At 38.0% G+C, this 14,201-nt stretch overlaps 1 protein-coding gene across 1 annotated transcript; it reads left to right on the top strand.

The window, feature by feature from the left end:
• Window positions 1–11,517: 11,517 nt before the first annotated feature.
• LOC127852732 (opsin-VA-like) lies at window positions 11,518–13,898 on the top strand. The gene is made up of 3 exons (XM_052386684.1): window positions 11,518–11,895; window positions 12,817–12,919; window positions 13,690–13,898. The coding sequence occupies exons 1-3, from the start codon at window positions 11,518–11,520 to the stop codon at window positions 13,896–13,898; spliced, it is 690 nt and encodes a 229-aa protein (XP_052242644.1).
• The last annotated feature ends 303 nt before the right edge of the window (window positions 13,899–14,201 follow it).

Below are 14,201 nucleotides of genomic sequence, written 5' to 3'. Positions count from 1 at the left end.
GATGCTAGCCTGATTAATTTATTACAAATAAAGTATTCAATAATTATAAAATTTACCTTAAAAACAGGTAACGTTTTTTGCGGGTGTCTGTTAATTAAAACGACGTCATTCCGTGTAAAGATATAATGTTACAACAAACGAACGATATCATAAAAACAAGAAATTACGTTTGACAACAACGGGGGTAAATGATGTTTGAAAAACTATGTATATAGATATATGTGTGTTAAAATGTTAGATAATTATCACTCATACCAAAGACATATATATTATCTATGTCTTTGCTCATAATCACTAGTAACGAGTTTTCAATATACATTAATACACAGTTCAATTTGAATCGTGTGGAGTTGTGTTTTTAAGTTGAGTGTTAATATTCCTCAATATAATCATTCTCTGTACAAAACCCATCCAAATTAAAATTACATGTAAATATCGTCATGCACTTCGCTTTTACTAGAGCTTTGTAGTACGTTAATAGTTATTTTCAATGCACCCTTAAACTTGCTATCACTCTTTTTTTGCACCAGCGTTCTCATGCCATTTATAATTATACTTTTATAATAAGATGTATTATTATTGTAATTAGTTGAAGCTTTTCTGCAAAAATTAATACGGCTAATGCTTTGAGCTTTTTGTTGTGTCAAATTGTCGGTATTTCAGTCTTTAGGCCATCTTTACTTTGATTCTTATTACGCATTTCCAAGATGCAAATACATGTATTAATACATTCTTTTGGCGCTAAATATTATATTTTTTTTAAATATTAGTTAGGATTTGTTTTTTCGGAGTTTATTTCAATTTATTGACTAAACAAGTGTTGTTATCCATATGTTTTGCGTTTCTGTAACCAGTGCTTTTGCCTACCAGTGCATTGCGCATGCGCGAAAATCCGGAATCAAAACAATAACAATGAACTGGTCTATTAATGGTTGTGTTCATGATCAAGTTTAACACGAAAGCAATGATGATCTAAGATTCAAAAGTCGAGAGCTCGTGAGAGTGTTCTATAGATACTAGGATTTGTTTTTAACAAATAAGTAATTTTCAGTAAAGTGCAATCGCGCGTTTGTAATATGAAGACCCAAAACTGACACTTTTTAACCGTTCAAACGCGTTATTGCACATTACTGAAAAAAATACTGATTTGTTTAAAAAAAAATCATGATACCTACAGAAAACTCATACAAATCAGCCGGCTGTTGACTTTATCCCATTTAAAATAGCGCAATATTTAAAAAGAAATCCGTGAAAATGTTAACTGGGGTGCGCTTTGTCCTCTCAACACAGATGGTTTACCTTTATGGTGTTAAGTATGGATACTATTTTCAAATATTAAAGTTTGACAATATACTATTCGCTATGCATATCTTGATGGTTCAGATTTTATAATGTACCAAGCAATACAACTTTTTTTCGTCTTGATTGTATAATTTTAATAATATTTCTTGTGTTATTTTCACATAGAGTAAGTTAAACACGCATTAAGGCAAAACTAAAACATGACATGCCTTTCAAGTTCAATAAATTGTTGACAAGTATCTACTGGTGATATGTATTTGTATGCCCCCCTTCGAAGAAGATGGGGTCTATTGCTTTGCTCATGTCGGTCTGTCGGTCGGTCTGTCGGTCGGTCTGTCGGTCTGTCCGTCCACCAGGTGGTTGTCAGACGATAACTCAAGAACGCTTAGGCCTAGGATCATGAAACTTCATAGGTACATTGATCATGACTCGCAGATGACCCCTATCGATATAAAGGTTACTAGGTCAAAGGTCAAGGTCACGGTGACCCGAAATAGTAAAATGGTTTCCGGATGATAACTCAATAACGCTTAGGCCTAGGATCATGAAACTTGATAGGTAGATTGATCATTACTCGCAAATGACCCTTAATCATTTTCAGGTCACTAGGTCAAAGGTCAAGGTCACAGTGACCCGAAAAATTAAAATGGTTTCCGGATGATTACTCAAGAACGCTTAGGCCTAGGATCATGAAACTTGATAGGTAGATTGATCAGGACTCGCAGATGACCTCTATTGATTTTGAGATCACTAGGTCAAAGGTCAAGGTCACAGTGACCCGAAATAGTAAAATGGTTTCCGGATGATAACTCAAGAACGCTTAGGCCTACGATCATGAAACTTGAAAGGTATATTGATCATGACTCGCAGATGACCCCTATTGATTTTCAGGTCACTAGGTCAAAGGTCAAAGTCACGATGACCCGAAATAGTAAAATGGTTTCCGGATGATAACTGAAGAACGCTTATTCCTAGGATCATGAAACTTGATAGGTAGAATGATCATGACTTGCAGATGACCCCTTTTGATTTTCAGGTCACTAGGTCAAAGGTCAAGGTCACGGTGACCCGAAATAGTAAAATGGTGTCCGGATGATAACTCAAGAATGCTTATGGCTAGGATCATGAAACTTCAAAGGTACATTGATCATGACTGGCAGATGACCCCTATTGATTTTCAGGTCACTATGTCAAAGGTCAAGGTCACAGTGACAAAAAACATATTCACACAATGGCTCTCACTACAACGGAAAGCCCATATGGGGGCATGCATGTTTTACAAACAGCCCTAGTTTATGTGTTTGTTTAAGGTTTCTAATAAGTCATTTTTATTTTAATTATTGCAGATCTTTACAAGTGAATTTGGCAAGTCCTGATGAAACCTGAGCTTTCCAAGTTTACTAACAGTTTAGACTCTGTGTGGATGATAATATGGACAATATATTGTGTTCATGTTGTGTTGTGATTGACATTTTTTCACAGATAAGATTTTTTAATCCAGACTTAACAGGTGATTTTTCTTCAAAGAATAAATACAATACTTTTTTTATTGATGTGCATGAATATGAGTACAAAATATCAACAATGTTTCTCTTGTGTTGTTTTTCCATTCAGTCTGTCATCCATAGGTTATATATTAAATATGAGAAGGGAATATTTATTTTTACATTTTTGTTGTTTCTGCACACCATGTCAGATACATGAAAATATATTGTATGCCCCCCAACGGGCGGCATATAGTTTTCGCACTGTCCGTCTGTCAGTCTGTCTGTCCTCCGTAACACTTTTCGTGTTCACTCTCTAATTTAAGTAGTTCTAATCCGAACTCCAAACTTGGTCAGAAGTTGCATCCGGATAATGTCTAGGTCAAGACGAACAGGGGTCATGCCGGGCCCAAAACTATGTCATAGGTTTACTAAGTGCGTATCAAACATTCAACATGGTATCTGCACTCTAATTCAAGTAATTTTCATCCGATCTTTCCCAAATTTATCAGAAGTTGTATCTACATAATGTCTACGCCAAGTGTGAACATGGGGCATGCCGTGCAAAAATCTAGTTCACTGGGTCACTAAGTGCGTTTTAAACATTCAGCTTGGTGTCCGCTCTCTAATTCAAGTAGTTTTCATCTGATCTTCACCAAACTTCTTCACAGGTTTTATCTAGATGATCTCTAGGCCAAGTTCGAACATGCATGCAAAGAATTGGCAGAAAAAAACATCTACAAACTGCAGCAGCTGACATATGTAACAAACACAATTTAAATATTGAACACCTGCTATGTAGCAAACTTATAGTTAAAAAAAATTAAGGCGAAGCATATCTCAAAAACATTTACACACTTATGCTTTTATGTAGTGACAAAGTTACAGTTGGGGCATCCGTGTCGTGTTGACACATTATCAAGATTTGTGATGTTAACGTATGTGTTCATGCTATGTTTGTATTTGATTTATTTTTACATGTAAATGAATATTTTGGTGTTTAAAGTTCAATCTATAGTGTGTTAATTAGTGACGTGTGCCATTAAATATGTAGTGAGTATTGCTTTAATTTTGTTTTAATCGAAAATTATGTTTTTGAATCTCTACGTATGAAATGCACTAGTGAATTTGGTTTGACACTCAGGCGAAGATTAATAATTTATTAACTTCAAATACATTGTTGATCACAAACAGAATGTATATGTTATCCACAAATTACTGGTTCCATAGCAACTGTTAACTTCATGTATTTGGCTACTTAATTTTATCAATCATGGAACAAAATTGAATTGCTAAATAAACAAAATAATGTCTGGCAGTACAGACACACACCACAAATTGTATCAAGAGGAGTTATTCGTTTTAGTTTAAAGTTCATAGCTGTACAAAATGTTGAATTTCTGAATACACACCTTTTTCCAGAAAATGTGCATGTATTTATTTATATAATAAACATGTTAATGATGTTCCATATCTGCCCAGAACATATTTTGTTGATTGTGTGTGTTTTATTTGGCTTCAATCCTTTAAAAAAGTAATAAATATGAAAAAAAACATTTTTGTTCCCATGGCAACCATGAGTATTTACGGATTAATATAAGTACAATTGATTCCGTACTTTGAAATTAATCAAGATACGCGATCAATGGAGATATTATCAACACAAACTGATCAGCATAACAAGTACCGATACTGGTTGAATAAGGATGTCATTTCATCCAAAACGGGCATTCAGCATTTATGACACACAAAAAAGTGATAGACCAAGATGGGTCATAATCTCGTTCCCAGCAACATATCTTCACCGCCTATGTAGGATGGCCATGACTTAATGATCGACTATCCATTGTGACTTTTTGAAAAATGCAGCTGGAGCCTTGATTTTTATAAACCTGTTTATAATAATGCATACACATACTAAATCAATAACAAACTTCCGACAAAACGTCTTCTTGACTAAAGATTGTTTGACTATGTATAAAGATATTGACATCTATATACATAGTCGAACTATCTTTTTTAAGAACTAAACTTCTTCCCAAGCACACTAAATCTAGCCCCAGGCCTTCAGCGCCTACGACGCTTTGATTTTAAGGATGCTGTTTAGCGTCTGCAATGGAACACGAAAGTTATGCACTTGATATTCATTGTGGTGTCAGGTTTTTCTAGCTTACATAAATGCTTAATCTAAATAAACCACATATTGTTTCGTCTGAACAACAACATACAGATGTCATTGTCTAAGGCAATTCATGAAAGAAGTTCACTAATGGAGCCTTGATGCTGCTATGCGAGCTAATTTTATAAGGAATGCTTTGGATTTAGATGGACCAGGGTTGAAATCGTGATTTCAGCTTTGATAGATTGGACCAATTTATTTTAATGAAGGCAAACATTTGTTTAAACAAGAGCACCGCATTACGGTAGCCATGCTTGGCTACAAAAGCTTGTCAGAATTTTTTTTTTTTAGAGGTCACAGTGACCTTTATCTTTGATCTAGTGACCCAAAATGGGTGTGGCGTGTAGAACTTATCAGGGTGCATGTACATATGACGTTTCAAAGTTGTAGGTGGAAGAACTTTGATTTTAGAGCCAATGTTAAGGTTTTAGCACGACGCTTACAGCGGACGAGCTGGCTATGACAATAGATCGGGTTTTCTCAGCAAAATTTTCAGGGTTACAATAGACGATCTACATACGATTCAATTTCTCATCAGTATGGACGCAGACCAAGCTGAATTTGCTAACAGAAAACTTTCTTATATGATTATAAAAATGACATTTTGTTTCGCTTTATTATGTCAACATTCTTTTGACATCTAGACAATTTATATTATCAATCCCTAGAGACCTGGCCCTTGGGGGAATTAGAGACGACGATACAGAGATCATCCGCCAGTCAGGTGTCTGTTATGGGCCGCTCGGGAAAGCTTATTCATGTGGAGAGAAGTAAACTCTTTCATACATTACACCAAGCTTTTCTTCAGACGGCCTCAACAGTAACCTCCCTCTAGAATGCTCTCGAGGGCATTGACAGTCTTGCACAGAGATTGATGGTGACAGTTAGGGCTCTTGCGTGCAAACACGCGCTGTCGTCATGTTCCGGATATACTCGTTGGTCTTGTGCTCTTTTTTGACATGCGGAGCACACATCGTTAAGACGTGTGTTCGAATGCCTATATTCAAAGTTATTTGCCCACTTGTTCTGTCCTGGTCAGTGGGATGGAGACTACAAGAGACTTGTAAAGCCTGTGCTTGGTAGGAAAGCTTATGGAGCTGCTTATCCATAACCTACTCGACCTGTCAATCGCTGCATTTAAAGATTTCAGCTATACTGGTGCCATTCTTCGACAAGGTTGCACCCAGGTACTTGAAGCTGGTCACTGGTGATGTCTGCGCTGGTGGTTTTTATGCTATGTTCACGGTGATTTCTACGTGCTTACGATCACCCCGTATGCTTATACTATTTTACAGAGTCTGTTGGGGATATCATTGATTTCCCTGCCGGTGCCACCTATGAGTTCAATGTTATCAGCGAATCTCAAGTGAGTGACCGGTCGGATGGAGATTGAGGTGTGGTGGTCTTAGAAGATCTTAAATTATCGTTCCGAGGGAAAGGTTAAACAGAACAGAAGAGGTCAGACATCCCAAAGGACATTCACTGTTTCCTTGAATAGGTCGCAAATCCGTCCACTGAGGAGAACTGCGCTGAGAGCGTTCCGTATAGCTCTTGAATAACTAGAACAACCTTTCACCATTGCTTAATCCTCTCAGAGCCTGTCATAGGCCATCATGCCCCATGCTGTCGAACACTTTCTTTAAGGCGATAATGTTGTGGACGACCTCACAGTGTGTTGCGGGTGTTTCTAAAGTATCCCTATGTAGTTTAATATTTGTTCCACTGTGCCAGCACTTCCTCGGCGTTACGTTTTAGTCGGTTGCGGATGATTTGTAACGAAACTTTGCTGGGATGACTGTTGAGGCTTATGGTGCGATAGCACTCGCACGGATTGATGTTGCCCTTTTAGGTAGGGAAAGGCCAGAGACTGGGTCCACTCTTTATGTTACTTCTTCGCCCCACAGTTCTCCTGGCATAGAGCCGTCATTACTGCAGTCGTTTCTTCTCATCCGTGCTTTATCAGATCGAAAGGTACGGTGGCCGATTACGGAGATATTCCTGTATTCAGACTGCGCACTGCCTCTACTATACATGTATGTATCTTATATATGGACAGACTTTTGTTTTCGGCTTATGGTCTGGGATCGTTTAAAAGAATACTGTGGGCTGGTTGAATCAAGTAGTTAAATAGCGTGCTGCAGTATATGCGTTGATCTGGCTTAGTATTGCAGCGATATCGGCCAGAAGGGTCCTGTCAGCATTTGCTATAAAACTGGCATTTTGTTGACTGCTCTTCCTAAGGTTTTTGAGGGTGCTGTATGCATCTTTCATATTCTGCGTCACCTCCTTGTTTGCCTAATGGTATTTAATTATAGAGTCCTGGCTGCTGCCTCTCTCTTTCCGCAACTTTTTTTTGGAACTGAGGTCCATAATCCCGGCCGTAAACCATGGTTTGTTCTTCCTCCTCTTTCTATCAAGAACGTCTTCACCATGACTTAATTTATGTTGTTCGCGATGATTTCCATGTCAATGTCTGCTATATTCACGGCTGCAAATTCTCCACCAGAGTTTTTGCCAGGGTGAGTCGATGGCTTTTTCGACGGCATGAAGTATCAACTATGTCTCGTTGGTCTCTCATATGCCACACCTTCCTATTGTCCCTGAAAGTCTTGGTAGGCATTCTGGTCCATCCTTGGCGTTCCAGTTACCTTGGACGATGATGATATTTTTCATCCGGTCATTGGTGCGCTCTGAGGCTTTATAATTCTTCTTCGATCTCCTCTAAAGGATAACAGTTTAGTTATGTAGTTGTGCCTGCTAAGGACTTGGATGAAACTGATAGGTTGTTGGCTACCTCCTTTCTTCCGATGAAAGCAACCCATGGATGATGTTTGAATTCCTCTTCGCTCAACCATATCTGGAGCCCATTGTCTGTTAATGTTTCTGCGAAGCCTGACCAGTGTAAGTGCGATGGTGTTCCAGCAGTTTCTCTTCAGCGCGTGCGTCACATGGAGTACTTTAACAGTCCATGTTGTTATTGTTTGATATCCTGTGTAACCATCTTGAAAGCAGGGTTAAGTTCCAACCTCCGCGCAGAGATTAGACGGAAACCAGCATAGTTTATAAAATTCATGGATTCTGAACCAAACACGTGATGATAGCTGAGCCACGTGAAATAAATAATTTTTCCCGTTGTTATTTGTACTGTTTTTTAATTAAGGCAATTTATTCTGTTAATTATGAACCTTAATGTATACACTATTTTCATAATATAAAATAATATGATACTACTTTTTCTTAATAAAATACTGACACACAAATACAATAATACCAAATCTGGTAGGATTTTATTGGAATGGCAGTGATGGTATATGAGAGCATGAGACGATAACTCTGCTTGGAGATTGGGTAAGCTTCATTAGCTAACGTTTCTATTCACCCTGAAGACTAGGAGTGGATTGCGCGGTCGTTGTTGCTCTGCGATCGACCGATCCGGCTTGGTGTTCCGTTGTATTAGTCTCTTCCTTTCCTTTCAGTGGGCTTGAGTCAATCTTGGCGCTGCAAAATTCCTTTCCCAGACCTAGCAGTGGGTCATTCGTAATTATGTGCCAGTCCCACTCAATTTGCCAAAAGAAGCGTTTACCAGGCTGTGGTTGGGTCGAAGTCCAACTAGAAAGGCAACCTTAAAATAAAAATTGCAACTGTTTCTTTTATTTTACTTTTAGGCAAAAATTATAATTATGTGTTTTTTTTCCGTAAAAAACTTATCGCGTTTATTTGGCTTCTAACCAGCAATATTCGGAAGCAATCGCAGACTAACAAATTTAAGTTTTTGTTTCTCTTGTGAAACATTGAAACATTTGGCTCACCTAGGCAGAATGACGATGGAATGTAACCTTAAAATAAAAATTGCAACTGTTTCTTTTATTTTACTTTGAGGCAAAAATTATAATTATGTGTTTTTTCCATAAAAAAACTTATCGTGTTTATTTGGCTTCTAACCAGCAATCATCGGAAGCAATCGCAGACTAACAAATTTAAGTTTTTATTTCTCTTGTGAAACATTGAAACATTTGGCTCACCTAGGCAGAATGACGATGGAATGTATGGATACATTGTCAGTTTATAAACCATCAGTTTATTGAAGAATTGAAACGGATTGGAGTGAAATTTGTTTGAAGCATTAACAGTGCAAGGTTTTGCAAAGAGCTCACTTAAGTGATGTTGAATATTTAATTGTTCCGCTGTTACGGGTTTAACAGTGAGGGCATTTGAATATATGAATCTTAATTCTTCATCTGCATGGGGGGGGGGCTCTAATAAACTTTTCTTTTGACATATTTTATTATAGTTACGTGCTTTGGGATTTATATAACACTAACTGGGAAGAGACAAAAACTTAGTTTAATGTTAAAACCCCCTTTTTACAAGACCCTGTAACGTTTACCTTTTACCTCAATATCAATAGGCATCTTTCTCCTCTTCCAAGTAAACATTATTTCATTTGTTGATGCTGTGTGCAGTAGTTATTGAACTCGTGTTCAATATATTTTATTTTCACTCATGTGAATAATCAAAGTAATAACAAACACTAATGAGCGCTTTCCTATTTAATGATGTTACTACGTTGGTGGCCCAATGTGAGACTGGCTTATCAGCTCAATGTACAATATAATAGTCAGGTTATTCAAGCATGTAGCTATCTATAGTCTGTATCTAGTAACACTATGCAAAATTTATTTAGTCCATCCATTTGCTGTGTATCGCTGACTCGGGTGCACTATTCTACCTGATCGTGACTTCAGTTCTCTGACAACTGTTGTGGACAACATGTCCGAAAGTTTGTCTTTTTCAAAGTATCTGCTGTAGTAGTCAACTCCTAGCAAATAGTCATTTCCATCAAAATGGAATATGTCTGTTGCAACTTCCTGCCTTGAACCCTGTGGAATTTCATGGGTTGTTAATGGTTCTGTTTTGTTTGAGTTCCTGTGCGATAAGCAAATTGTACAGCTCATTGTATACTCATTAATTTTCTTGCACATTCCTTGCCAGAACATAACATTTTTTGGAGTTGTGTGTTCTTTTTTCAATCACCATGTGGCCTACATGGACTTGTTTTAACATGTGTGGTCGGAGTTGCTTGGGAATGACCAGTCTCTGTCCTCTATAAATTCGTCCCTGTGATTGAAGTACTCAGGTACCATTTCACGGCAATCTGACCAAAAACCCGCTCACATGTATACATCAAGGTCATATTTTTTGCAAACTAAGCATCATCCTTTGCAAAAGAGGTGGTGCTGCATGTTATGGCTTCTTCGTGATTGCAGATAAGAGTCTATGGTCAAAATGAACAATTACATGTCCTCCACATATGTACTGGTGAAAACGCTGGCATGAGAACACTATGTCTAGCCTTATAGGGATAATACACGTTTTTGAGGGCAAGATCATCTGCGGGCGCTCGAAAAATCCGTTCCTGCTCGAGTGCGCAGCACGAGGCCAGGAACGGATTTTGAGAGCGCCCGCAGATGATCATGTCCGGGAAAACGTGTATTTTAACTATTATTGTATAAACAATTCACACATACCAAATAAATTAAAATAACATTGAAAACAATGTTTTGTTCATTCGACATCGACAAAATAATTCAATTATTTCAATACAGTTCAAGGTTGTGTTTTACATATGCCTCACTCGGTCATCATCCGAAATGACGAGGCTTTACCTTCGGATAGGCAGTTAACGATTTAAAATGTGTTTAAACAGTGGATTAATGCAAAGTTCAAAGGCCGTCGCGCAAAGTAAGAAATAAGGAATTTATTTTGGATTTTGTAGTAGGAAAGTTAAAGGTACATAAACACTTACCTTACATTTGCAACATAGTCTTTTGAAAGTGTTGAGTAAATAACCTAATCTTCAGTGACGTTGCCAATAAAATAAAGCTGCTGTTAAAGAGTGCAGATGGTATAAATTGAAAAGTGGATCAAAATAGATATTATCCCTGCATTCATGAGGAAACTGATGCTTATTCAGTTCTCCATTTATGCTTGGAAAATCGTCAAAGGCTGAAAAAGGGAAGTAACTTCGCGTGGACCAGATTATGGATATGAAAAACACATAACAGGGCTTGAACGGCATTGTTAATACACGATTTCTCCCGTTCAAGCCCTCCTTTTGCAAAGTTTCTTCTACCTGCCAGACAAGGATTGAACATGTTTATAAGAAAATCACGAGCTGTTGCTGTCATAAAGGCATCGATAGTTTCAGCCGTGTACATAAAGGCTATTGTTTCAACGTTTTGCAGAAGGCAAAATCATGGCTAACGTTTTTTGCAATTCTTTGTTACAAAACTTGGTATCATGTTCAATCTAACAATCGCTTTTGAAACCCCACGGTGGGTTGAAATATTTTCCGCACTATGGATTATGTTACTTTTTATCCTCGGAATCGCTCTGAATGGACTTACCATCGGTGTTTTCTTGAAAAATCGAAAAATGATAAACGAGAAGATGATTTTCATCATAGCAATTTTCGTATACGGTTTTTTCCATTCGTGCTTTGCATTTGTACCCGTGATTATCGCGGAGTTTTCGGGTCACTGGTTCGTGCACATGTCAGAGGCCTCTTGCGTCTACGAAGCGTTCGTCAACTATTACTGCGGCACATCGTCCATGTTCTACCACGTATGTATCACCTTTAGACGTTACCTGGGTATAGTGGCTTTGCCACTCAATAACGCCCCTATCGAGAAATGGCGCGTCGCTCTAGCTTTTGCGGGCTGCCAACTCCTCTCGCTGGTTCTCGCAATATCGCCGCTGCTCGGATTCGGGTCTTATGGGCTCGAGGCGCACGGAACAAGCTGCGGGCTCGCCTGGAACGACAGAAGCAGCACTGGCAAGGCTTATCTGATCGGGATAGGAACAGTGTGCTACGTCCTACCTGTGACTATCACAAGCATCGTCTACGTGCTGATCATCAAAACGATAAGGGTACTTGATTGTGCATTATTAAATACCCTGTACACAAAGTTTGTGAGTGCTTATAACGAAAGCACTCTTTTTCTGTTGGTAGCAAAAATTTCTAAAGCGATTGATATATTACTTTTTAACGATTTTTTTAAATTGACAAAATAAAAAAAATATTGTTTCACATTACAAATGATCGTTGTAGTCATGATATCAATGAGGAAACAGTAATACTGAACATTTGTTATGGCTATAAAATATCCATAACATGCATCTTTTGACGATTTAAAAACCATAACATTTTTAAGCGTTATAACGCGAAAAAATTGAATTTTTCGGAGAGTTCTTTTGTTGTCGTTATATTTTGTGATTCTACGAAGATTGCTTTAATACATAAGTTATTGTATGAGCACGAATGGTCGAAGCGATGGACTTTTACTCCAGGCGTCAGTGGTTGAAACCCAATTGATGGTTGCTTTTTAAATTTAATTTTACCGTATTCTTGTTCTTTTTTAACTGGATCTTTAATCCACTGTTTACATTTATCAATATAAAGCATTTAATGACAAACTTCAATACATTCCAAAATCTGTGAAAAGCACCCTTTAAAATATGCCATCGACAAGAAGTGTAAATGAGCACACAAACACGTTTCACTCGCAAGCGTTTCATTTAAGCCTGATTAATGTGTGAGTATGAATAACTGCTATGCGGGTGACGAACACACTCCAGCAATGTTGTTCACATTTGTGACACAACTCTTAGACATTTATCCATCACAGTTTGAACCTTGCCCTAGAGTCTTGCTGTTCAAACACTTAACAGTATAAAAACTTTGAAAGCGTTCTTTTGATTTCCCATATAGACACAAAGTACTGGTTTTAGTCTATGCAATCGGGCTTAAAGTAATACGTTTAAACTTAATCTTTGACAATTCTATTCAAGGTACAGCAGTCGACAGTTCGAGTAATGCTCGCTTCGAGTGAACAGGCGAAGAAAAGAAAACAAGAAGAGGTGCATCTTGTTATAACTTCATTGGGCTTAGTCGGTTAGTTAACTTTTTCGCTTGCTCAGCTTGACATTGCGATTGTTTTGATATTTTTCAAAATATGTTTCACCGTGTCTTTATTTAGATTTAATCTACTTACACTTCTCATTAAACACGTTTTGCTGATCTAACCAGTGCTAGACACACATGCTATTACTGACTAATGTCAGTGACTGACAACCACACTTGAGCAGCGTAATGAGATAATGGGTCTAAAGCCATATTTGCGCAGTCTGGTCTGGAGCCACCCTGTCCGCAAATGGGTCCACAAAACATTGCGTGACTTCTTAGCCGAAAGGGTAACCCCTGACCGGACCCATTTTCACATGACGCGGCTCACTTCAGGTATTTAGCAATTATTTAATGACTTATAACCACACAAGGTATGCGCTGAAATATACATTTCTCCGAAAACTCAATTATTTTAGTGAAGGCAAAAAAAAATTCAATTATAAGACCATATTATCATTTCAAAAGCACACGTAGTTAGCCAATCATGCTTTAATGGAAATTTAATCGAATGGTTAAATCATTCTTTATTTCATGCATTAGCATTAGACCGACAGATCGGTGTTTATTTGTCAATTAACATCAACAAATGGAGAACTTATTCGAAAAAAAAATCATCAGGGGCATTAGTCGTACCCTGGGAACCAAACAGCCGATTTAGAAATTATTACCCTGTTCATCGTCTAGTCGATTTCCAAGTTATATCAATACGGTTTCAGTAGCCGCATGGCTAATTTATGAATTGCAATACAATATTTCAGTGGCATTCGTTGTGTCTTGGACGCCTTACGGAATCGTGTCATTCTACACGGTATTCGGAAACCCGGACACCATTAATCCGATCATATCCCGCACGTCCGCATGGTTCGCTAAGACGGTGGTTGTCTGGAATCCGATAATATATGCCCTACTGAGCAAAAGCTTCCGCCAAAAAGCGAAGCAGTTGGTGCGCTGTAGCGACGCTTCGTAAGTGGCCACTGGGCCGCAGAAAGCCACGGAGTTAGGGTGTGCCGCGACTCCACAATCCGACCAACGCGAGCAATCAACGGAAATATTCTGTAGTTAGGTGCGTGTTTATGTAACTCTTGTTGTCGTCGATTTTGTAACTTTCAGCCCAACATAGTAAGTCGTACGACCATGCGAAGTTGATTTTGTGTTAAACGTCTACGTGTGACTTTATTTAAAACGTGTGGCTGGGGCACGATTAACTCAATCAGTTTCTAACTGGCCCACTCATTTTTATAAAAGAGATTATTATAGTTTCATCCAAAAA

Source organism: Dreissena polymorpha, chromosome 12 (assembly GCF_020536995.1).
Source record: "Dreissena polymorpha isolate Duluth1 chromosome 12, UMN_Dpol_1.0, whole genome shotgun sequence".
Lineage (NCBI taxonomy): Eukaryota > Metazoa > Mollusca > Bivalvia > Myida > Dreissenidae > Dreissena > Dreissena polymorpha.
This window is presented reverse-complemented; position numbering and strand designations above follow the sequence as displayed.

Bases quoted from the DNA above. Each gene is read 5' to 3' on its own strand.
- LOC127852732 (XM_052386684.1), top strand. From the start codon at position 11,518: ATGTCAGAGGCCTCTTGCGTCTACGAAGCGTTCGTCAACTATTACTGC. The intron at 11,896-12,816 runs GTACTTGATTGT...ATTCTATTCAAG, and splicing joins TGATCATCAAAACGATAAGG to GTACAGCAGTCGACAGTTCG. The intron at 12,920-13,689 runs GTTAGTTAACTT...ACAATATTTCAG, and splicing joins AACTTCATTGGGCTTAGTCG to TGGCATTCGTTGTGTCTTGG.